This window comes from Lithobates pipiens, unplaced genomic scaffold, assembly GCF_037356315.1.
Source record: "Lithobates pipiens isolate NorthernLeopardFrog02 unplaced genomic scaffold, aLitPip1_a1.2 Scaffold_16, whole genome shotgun sequence".
Lineage (NCBI taxonomy): Eukaryota > Metazoa > Chordata > Amphibia > Anura > Ranidae > Lithobates > Lithobates pipiens.
Genome location: NW_027507748.1, coordinates 564,282,438 through 564,292,858, shown reverse-complemented (window position 1 = coordinate 564,292,858; position 10,421 = coordinate 564,282,438). Strand labels below are relative to the sequence as shown.

Below are 10,421 nucleotides of genomic sequence, written 5' to 3'. Positions count from 1 at the left end.
TAAACGTCCCTCCTGATGGGGTACGTTTACTTTAGGCTTAGAAATCCCTGAAGCAGTGAGGCGGCTTTACCAGGGCTCAGAACAGGAAAACTCCATGCTGCAGGTCAGCGGGACTATGGGGAGGGGGGGGGGAGGGTGTGATATATACTCTTTTCTTCTACTTTTTTTTTAGGTTGTATATTGGGAAAAAAATCTAATAAAAATTGTCATGTAAAAAAGAAAAGAAAAGAAATACAAAGAGGACTGACAGTGCATTATCATTTAAAACCATAAATTTATTTGAAAAGATTTCACTTACAAACTATTATCTTGGGTAGTAGCACAGCATATCGCGGTGGCACTGGTGCCGTCAGCGTCGACGTCACAGCTGACTCCACCCCAAATGGTTTGTATGTCTATTATTTAGGTGCATATAGTTCTTTATTCTCTTAAATATTTTTTAAAGAGAATATTTTTTAAATATTTTTTTCACATTTGTTTTTCTTATCATTTTTAGATGGTGATATATATACTGAGACAGCACATTTTATTCATATTTAACCACTTGGCGCCCACCATATAGCAAAATTACAGCGGCAAAGTGGTTTCAATATCCTGACCAGACGTCATATAACATCGCTAGGATATCAAGCCACTGCATGCCCCTGGGGTGCGCATCACAGCGATTGTTGTTGCGGTGTGTCAGTCTGACACACCGCAACACTGATCTAGGTAAAGAGTCTCTGGCGGAGACTCTTTACCACATGATCAGCCATGTCCAATCACGGCTGATCACAGTGTAAACAGGAAGAGCCGTTGATTGGCTTTTTCTCACTCGTGTCTGTCAGATGCGAGTAGAGGAGAGCCGATGGGCTGCTTCTCTGACAGGGGGGTATGTGCTGATTATCAGTGCAGCCCCCTAAGGATGCCCACACTGGACCACCAGGGACCCCACTAGGACCACCAGGGGTGTCACCACCAGGTATGCCACCCTAGAACACCAGGGATGCCAATCAGTGCCCACAATGGATGTCAATCAGTGCCCACAATGGGCATCACTGATTGGCAGGCATTATTGTTTGGCACTGATTGGCATTTATCCGTACCATCAATTAGTGTATATCAGTGCCACCTATCAGTGCCCATCTGTGCCACCTATCAGTGCCCATCTGTGCCGCTTTTCAGTGCCCATCTGTGCCGCCTTTCAGTGCCCATCAGTGCCACCTATGTGCACCCATCAGTGCTACATATTAGTGCCCATCAGTGTCCCCTCATCGGTGCCCATCAGTATAGCTTTATCAGTGCCCACCAGTGAAGGAGAAAACATACTTATTTACAAAGTTTTGTAACAGAAACAAGAAAAAACAATTTTTTTTCAAAATTTTCGGTCTTTTTTTTTATTTGTTTAGCAGAAAATAAAAATCCCAGAAGTGACCAAATACCACCAAAAGTAAGCTCTATTTGTGGGAACAAAATTATAAAAATTTAGTTTGGGTACAGTGTTGTATGAAAATTGTCATTCAAAGTGCGACAGCGCTGAAAGCTGGGCAGGAAGGTGTATAAGTGCCCTGTATTGAAGTGGTTAATAACTTTTTCTCCCGGTGTTCAGAGAGTCTCAGGAGCAGCAGTCTTTGTATTTGATTTGCCAGTGCTTCCTTGTTTTTTTTACATCACATCTATTAGAGCTCTTCATATAGCAAAGCTCATTCTTCAATGCAGATAGGAGAGCTCTAGCTCTGACTCAGTAGGGGGCATGCCAGACATCTTCAGAGAGCTCATTATTTTCACACAGGGAGCTGGTATCTTGTTCCTCAGCATGCTGGCAGGAGACATGCCTTACTATTCAGGCTGTGGTTTTCTTCTAAAGAATGCAAACTATGAGATGTAGACCTTTTTTGTTTTCATGCACTTGAAATAAATTTAGCCGATTTAACTAAACTTTCACTTATGCTTTGAGGTTTGGCTGTTATGGGGTAAAGGAACTGGCAGCCCCTTTCCAATCAACTGCAATTGCAATATTTTCAATAAATAAGGCACTTTACAAAGTATTCTCCCGAATCAGTAATCATCATGATAAATATATTTCTAACTTATGTACAATCTTTTTTTAATAAACTGAAGTGATTGTAAACCTTTGTGTTTTCATTTTTTTTAAAATAACAAACATGTCACACTTACATCCACTGTGTAACTCATTTTGCATAGAGTGGCCCCAATCCTCCTCTTCTGGTGTCCCTCGATGGCTATCGCGGCTCCTCCTCGCATCAGATAACTCCCTAGGAGAAGCGCTCTCCTAGGGGGTTACTATGCAGGCATGCTCCGAAGTCCACCATTCGTGTCCATAGACACGAATGCCAGACTTGGCCCTGCCACCCGCGTCATTGGATTTGATTGACAGCAGCGGAAGCCAATGATGCGTCTCCGCCGAGGGAATGAAGGGGCTCAGGTAAGTAAAATGGGGGGGGGGGGGGGGGGTGGTCACTGACATAGGATGCATTAAGGTGAAAAAACATGAGGGTTTCCAACCCCTTTAATCTATTCAGTAAATAAGGCACTATACAATGGGGTTTATATACTTAAGCTGGAAGGTGCAAAATCATTCTCACTTCTGCATAAAAAACAATCAGCTTCCAGGTTTTATTGCCAAAGCTTAATTGAACAAGCTGAAGTTAGAAGCTGATTGGCTACTATGCAGAAGTAAGCCTGATTTTGCACTCTCCAGCTTTAGTGAATAAACCTCAAACTATTTTCCCACTAATCTTAATCACTTATCACTATAAATATAGTTATACATTACAAACTCACAAACATTCCAATAGTTCCAATTTAGCCGATTTAACTAAACTTTCACTTATGCGGCTGTTATGGGGCACAGGCATACCGCCCAACTTTTTGCGATAGGAACAAGGGATGTCTATTAGCAAAAGTATGAAGGCATAGGACACGCCCCCTGTCATGCCCTCATAAAGGAGAATTCAATAAAAAAAAAAAAAAAAAAAAGATTAGTTAAACCCACAGGTGCTTTTTTTTAACCATCCTCATTCCTTTATATTGGCTTTTGGAATTTATAAATGCAGCAATTTAGAAATCAGATGAAAGGTTTAGCACTGGAAAACATTTTTTCATAGATAAAAAGTGCATTTTATATACCACTATATAAATCAGACCAAAATGAGGGACAAATGAGGAGGAAAGAGGGACAGAGAGACATTGTTGCAAATCAGGGACCGTCCTTCAAAATCAGGGACATTTGGGAGCTATGAGCACAGGAATTGTCTGCCCCTTTCCAATAAACTGCAATTTGCAATATATTCACAAAAAGGCACTTTACAAAGTAAAGTAAATCATCAAGATAAATACATTTCTAACTTATGACAGCTTCAGTACAACCCATTTCCAATAAACTTAAGTCTCAATCTATTCAATAAAAATGAATCCTTATCAGTAATCACTATAAATACAGTTCTACATTATGATCTCACAAACTTTCCAATAGTTCTGCTTGTTGGAGCTAAATTCAAGAGCTCGATCTGCTTTAGTTGTGTTTCTGCAAAAACTGTTGAGTACTTGTTAACATGACTTCATCACATTATTTCAGGGTTTTAGTTCAGATAGAACATAAATTAATGTTTTTTCAGATCGTTGTGATCTTCTTAGTTTGATTCACAGCCTTCTTAAGTGTTCTGCATGTTCTATCTTTCGGATTCTCAATAACTGATTTATGTACATGTGGTTATAATATGTAAGGCCGGGTAATACAATGTATTGTATTTTACATATTTCTTCATTTAAATTGTGCTTCATAATCCACTTGTTATAACACACCCAGTTTATGAGGAAGTGGCATTTGAGTGTTTAGCATTTTGTTTAGTTGCAGTCATTTTCTTATAGGGAAATGTGTCTTTATTGGCCACCTCTTTGTGCATTGGCAACTTGTCTGCCACCTCTGACAGTCTGGGCTGGTAGCGATACTCGTATCCATATGCCCTCAGGTGGTAGACATAGTACTCAAGAGTATGCATGAGTTCAGGATTAACATAGTGAAAGGATATAGCCAGATCTGAGCAGCATTGAGGACCCTAAAGAGGAGAAAAATATATATGATTCATAGAAACTATAATGAACACAGTACATTACATAATAGGTACATGACAAATGTTAGAGCTATGGATATTAGGACAGATGATTCTACTATATGCAGAAGACTTTCTGACTTATACCTGGATTATTTTCAAATAACTTGAATTTAATGAACCATCTAAGGGCACTTGCTTAGCACCAGGAAAAGGTATCTTGATTTGGGTAGCAGTTACATTTCCAAGATTCCACAAAGATAGAAGGACTTGGATTTCCACAAAGTACCCTCACTTCATTCACTTAAACATGTTTCAGATCAGATTAGGCTTGCTTTAACAAAGGAGGGAATAAAGCCTGCAAACAATTGTAGGCTTTATTAAAAAAATACAATAGAACAATATTGTTACACTTACAAAAGTAATGCGTTCATTTCTAATATGCAGATCAATGACTTGTCCTTTGATATGCACATAATGGGGTTGACTTAAGGAAAGGCGAATAGGCTGTTCATTTTGCAAGGGAAATTTCCCCAGAGCATAGTAAATTTGGTGAAATATCACTTTGCAAAGAATACCCAATCAGGCGCAAGGAATATAATAAAACAGCATTTATGCTTGCACATGATTGGATGATGGAAGTTAGCAGAGCTTCACCTCATTCACTAGACTCTGGAAAAAATTCCCTTGGAAAATACAACTTTCCTTGCAAAGTGAACAATCTGTTTCCTTTTATTTTAAGTAAAATGCCTAAATAGAGGGATAACAGTACCCCCCTGTACAGTGGGACTTTTAAACCCCACTGTACCGGGGGGGGGGGGGGGTACTGTTATCCCTCTATTTAGGGATTTTACTTAAAATGAATGTTGGGATGTTGGCAACAACTCTTGAGAACTTTATGTTTCTCGTTGGTGGTTCACCTGATATATTCATGTTTGCTTTTAGAAAAACAACCCAAGCGTCTCCTACTAGCCTTATTTTTTTTGCATGTATCATCTTTTTATTCCATTAAAATATGCAGGTTTTAAAATGGCCTTAATTTCTAAATAACCACCATTCTTTCTACTAACAGAAACATACTATTAAAGTGGTTATAATTGGGACACCTCACAGGATAAAATGTACACTTTCGCAAGAGGAAACTATGGAGTTATAAATGACAGTTCCCAGAAACAAAAACATTTTCGCATCATATATTAATGAAAACTTGACCCCGTTTTACTCATAATGACTAAGCCATGCAGGTTTAATCTTGCTGATTCAACCATACCTGCTTTGCATGCTACAATGCCCCACTTACCTTCTTTGCTTCCATGTGGTGGCAACCCTCTACCTTTTTTCTTTTTCTCCTTCCTCACCATAGATTGACTTGCACCCAGTTCTTCTTTCCTAAGAGCAGTTAGATCACACCTGCATATTCAACCACCCTTTTGTTGGGGTCTTACATTGCTTACTTTCTCACTGGGGACCAACAAATGTGCCCAATTCGGGGGTTGCAGCCCTCCATATAGCCCCAAAATTCAGAACTTAAAATCTAACTCCACTGAAGTCTATGAAAGGAAGGATCTTGATAATCATTTCTGACTATTTTCAAGACTAATGCCCTGTACACAGGGTCGGACATTCCGACACAACAAAATTCATCTGATTTCCGATGGATTTTGTGCCAAACTTGTCTTGCATACACATGGTCGGACTAAGTTAACGGAAAATCCAATCGTTAACGAGGTGACGTACAACACGTACGTCGGGACTATAAACGGGCCAGTAGCCAATAGCTGTGGTCTCTTAATTTATTCTAAGCATGTGTGGCACTTTGTCCGTCAGAATTGTCTACACACGATCAGAATTTAATTGATCGGATTTTGTTGTCGGAAAATTTTAAATCCTGCTCTCAAACTTTGTGTGTTGGAAATTCCAACGGAAAAAGTCAGATGGAGCCCACATACGATCAGATTTTCTGACAACACATTCTGATCGCACATTTTCCGTTGGAAATTACGACCATGTGTACAGGGCATAATAGGAAAGGGGTTGTCAAAATTCAGGGTCTGAAGATCTAAGCACTGCCATGAGGAACATGTACCATGGCCAGCTAATTTTACATGCCCAGAAAAGGTAATAGACAGGCAAGTAGGTGTATTTTATTGCAGAAGAGACATTGTGTGACTCTTCTTTAACCCCCCTGGTGGTGTTCCCGAGTCTGGCTCAGGGTGGAGATTTTGTACCAAAAGCGGTAACCCCGAGCCAGACTCGGGACCGCATCGCTGAATGCAGGGAGAGGTTTACTTACCTTGTCCCCTGGATCCAGCGATGTCCCCCTGCTGTACGAGCGGCTCATCCTCCGCTCAATGTATCACGGAGCCGAGCTCCGTTCCCTGCAAGAATTGCGACGCACGCAGACGGAGCACAGTGCCAAATTCAAAAAGTGAAACAGATACATTACATACAATATAATGTAATCTTACAGATTACATTGCTGTATGTAATAATTTCACATCCCCTTTGTCCCTAGTGGTCTGCCCAGTGTCCTGCATGCAGTTTTATCTTATAAAAACGGTTCTTTCTGCCTGGAAACTGGAGATTGTCCATAGCAACCAAAACTTTGCCTTTACATCAAATATGGTTTTAGACCATCTAGAAAACAGCGATAATAAATTAGAATCACTCACAGAATTGAGCAATAGCAATTTATGGGGAGATCCGTCATCAAATACTGAAAAGTAATGACAGTGACAATTCTGCAACTGAGCAAATTTCAGTGTTTTTGATTTGATTACATTATTGAATATTTTTTATTATTGTTATATTATTATTATTTGGTACAATTATTTATAGTTATTTATTATATTATAATTTATGATTTCATTTTTCAAACTTTATCATATGTCTGCTAGACTCTGGTTTGGACAGATTTAAGTGAGTTATTCCTAAGAATTAGGAACAGGACTACAATATAAAACACCAAATTTTCATGCAAAATAATTGTATCGCTTTCAGCGAAATAATCATACCGCCAGGGAGGTTAAATAAATGCTTGCCTTCTCACTGTTTGTTTAGTACTTTAACCTGAATGTGGTGTCAAGGACATTGTAATAGGGCATCACATCTTTGCATTTTGATTTCTTAACTTTTACGCTTAGTTTGACATAAATACAGCAGCAGCGTCCCAATCGGATTCTTTTAAATGTGACAAAAAAAAATACCTTTTGTTTTGTCTGTGACACCTATTTTTTTTTTTATATACAGCAGCAAGACCCCTTTCAAACTGGGGTGCTTTTCAGGAGTTTTAGCGCTAACCCACTAGCACCTGAAAAGCACCGCTATAACAGAGGTAAAGCACCGCTGATGGACCCACCGCCCCAGTGTGAATGGGGTCTAATAGCCCTGAATCAAATCAAATACCTCACATGTCTAGTTTGAACATCGTTTTCATATCGTTTTTATTTTTACACTGTTCTTTTAAAAAAAAAATTGTGTCATTTTTATTCCTATGACAATGAATGTAAGCATCCCTTGTAATAGAAAAAAAGCATGACAGGACCTCTTAAATATGAGATCTGGGGTCAAAAAGACCCCGGATCTCATATTTACACTAATTAAAAGTGTAATTTAAAAAATAATAATAATAAAAATGTTGCTTTAACCACTTCAGCCCCAGAAGATTTGGCTGCTCAGGCCATTTTTTGCAATACAGCACTTCGTCGCTTTAACTGACAACTGCGTGGTCGTGCGACGCTGTACCCAAACAAAATTGACGCCTTTTTTTTCCAAATAGAGCTTTCTTTTGGTGGTATTTGATTGCCTCTGTGGTTTTTATTTTTTGTGCTATTAACAAAAGAAGAGCGACAATTTTGAAAAAAAAACACAATAGAGGTTATTTACTAAAGGAAAATCCACTTTTCACTGCAAGTACACTTGGAAGTAAAGTCACTGTAGATCCGAGGGGGACATGCAAGGAAAATAAAACACAGCATTTTAGCTTACACATGATTGAAAAATCAACAGAGCTTCCACTGATTTCAGATCTACCATTTAGATTTAGAGAGATTGCACTTTCAAGTGCACTTGCAGTGCAAAGTGGATTTGCTTTTCGTAAATAGATCCCAATATCTTTTACTTTTCGCTATAATACATATCCCAAATTTTTTATCAAAAAAACAAATTTGTTCCACAGTTTAGGCCGATATGTATTCTTCTACATATTTTTGGGGGAAAAATTACAATAAGTCTATATTGATTGGTTTGTGCAAAAGTTATGGCGCCTACAAATTAGGGGATACATTTATGACATTTTTATTAGTATTATTTTTTTTTTACTAGTAATGACAGCGATCTGTGATTTTTATCAGAACTGCGATATTGCGGTGGACATATTGGACACTTTTGACATATTTTTGGTACCATTGACAATTACACAGAGATCAGTGCTATAAAAATGCACTGATTACTGTATAAATGACACTGGCCGGGAAGGGGTTAACACTATGGGATGATGAAGGGGTTAACTGTGTTCCCTCACTGTGTTCTAACTGCAGGGGGGATGGGACTGTCTAGGAGGAGAGAGAGATCGTTGTTCATATATAGTATTTTATTGAAAGAATCGGGATCTATGTGTTTACACACGCAGATCCCGGTTCTCCCTATGTCATGAGCGATCGCAGGAGCCTGGCAGTCATCGTGCCCACCGGTCACTGGCATCAGCTTCGGGCACACGAGTGTGCGACCCTAGTGGCCAGAGGGTGAAGCGATGTAAGGTAATGTCATTTCGCCCAGCCTTGCCATTCTGCCACAGTAAAACTGCGGTGGCTGGTCGGCAAGCGGTTAAGACAGTGATGGTGAATCTTGGCACCCCAGATGTTTTGGAACTACATTTCCCATGATGCTCATGCACTCTGCAGTGTGGATGAGCATCAAGGGAAATGTAGTTCCAAAACATCTGGGGTGCCAAGGTTCACCCTCACTGGGTTAATAGCTATGGGCGGAAGTGATGTTTTGATGTTACTTCCGCCCTGCAATGGTATGGAGATGGGTGGGGCCATCTTCACCTCACTCGTCTCCATACCAAGCAAGGGAAGAGGACACGATCACTACCACCACTACTGACGGCTCCGGTATGTGGCAGGGGACCTCTCGCGGTGAATCCGCCATAGAGACCACTTTTATTTGAAACCAGACCACCTTCTGAAGAAGATACCAGAGTTATGGTAGCTAGCTGCTGCCATAACAACAATATTCCTCTTTAAAATGCCAATAAATTAAAATGTATATTGGTGTGAGCCGGTCCAGAAGTGGGTAACCATTAAAGAGAGTGCCCAAATTGTGGAATTTTGTAGATGTGCTGCAAACAACCTATTCTCCACATTTCCTGATGGTGGCATGCCTCCAATCAATCCTGTGATTCCTAAAAGTTGTTTTCTTACACTCCAGTGGCCGAGCCCAGCTGTAGGCAACTCCTGAACCACATGACAGCTGAATACACTGGACATACCCTGGACATTGAAAAGGAGGAGGTGATTAGGAGGAGGAGTACTGGGGTGCAGTCAGTGAAGAGTGCTGCCCAGTCTCTTGCCTTTTTACCCATCTATCATAAAGAAGTCTTTATTATAAAATACTGATATGGAACAGTCACCAGATGTCTTCCATTTCACTTTTATTTTTTTATTTTTAGTTTCTTGTATCTAACACTATACCTGTTTGACAGGAAAAAAACTCTACCTGGAGAATCGCTGTTATTCGGTGTTTGCTAAATTCAGGCAGGGATGTACCACTGGCTGGATATTGCCAAATACACATATGAGGTACTAGCCTGCCCTCCTATATGTGTCATTACAGAAAGGGCCTTAACCGAAAGGGGGGGGGGGGGTATCTGTTTGAGAAGCTGAATTAATAAATAAGTAATAAATTAGGGTGAGGATGTTTTGTGTGCACCATGTTTTTACTTTTGCTTTGTTTCAAAGGACGCAGTGTGGTACAGCAAGAAAAAATGGCTTTGTGTCATGCTGTATCTGAGCTCTGAAATTTCAGGAAGGAAGAAAGAATTGGACTGCAGGGGATGCTATCATCTGGTGGTGGCAAGCAATAAAGAGTTGTGCTGGGTGTACATGATTTATACTGGGAGGAGTGATTTGAGAGGGAAGGATAAGAGGGGGTAGGATTTGTCCTAGAAGGGGGATTCAAGGGGGGAATAGAGCGGGGAGTGGACGTTTGAGGGGGTGGATTTGTGTAGGGAGGGGGGATTTGGTGAGGAGAATAGATTTGTTATGGGAGGGGGGTGAGGGGAAGGAAGATTTGTGTTGGGGGAATTTGGATGATAGGAGGTTTTGTACTAAAAGGAGGATTTGTGCTGGAAAGGGGGATTTAGGGGCT

At 40.1% G+C, this 10,421-nt stretch overlaps 1 protein-coding gene across 5 annotated transcripts in view; it reads right to left on the bottom strand.

The window, feature by feature from the left end:
• Positions 1-254: 254 nt before the first annotated feature.
• Positions 255-10,421, bottom strand: part of LOC143983667 (glycoprotein-N-acetylgalactosamine 3-beta-galactosyltransferase 1-like) — an 81,188-nt gene continuing 71,021 nt past the window's right edge. For all 5 annotated transcript variants that reach the window (XM_077483637.1, XM_077483641.1, XM_077483642.1 and 2 more), the window contains one exon: positions 255-4,058. In XM_077483637.1, coding sequence (XP_077339763.1) covers positions 3,810-4,058 — 249 coding nt within the window. In that variant the 3' untranslated portion in view covers positions 255-3,809. The remainder of the gene's footprint in view (positions 4,059-10,421) is intronic.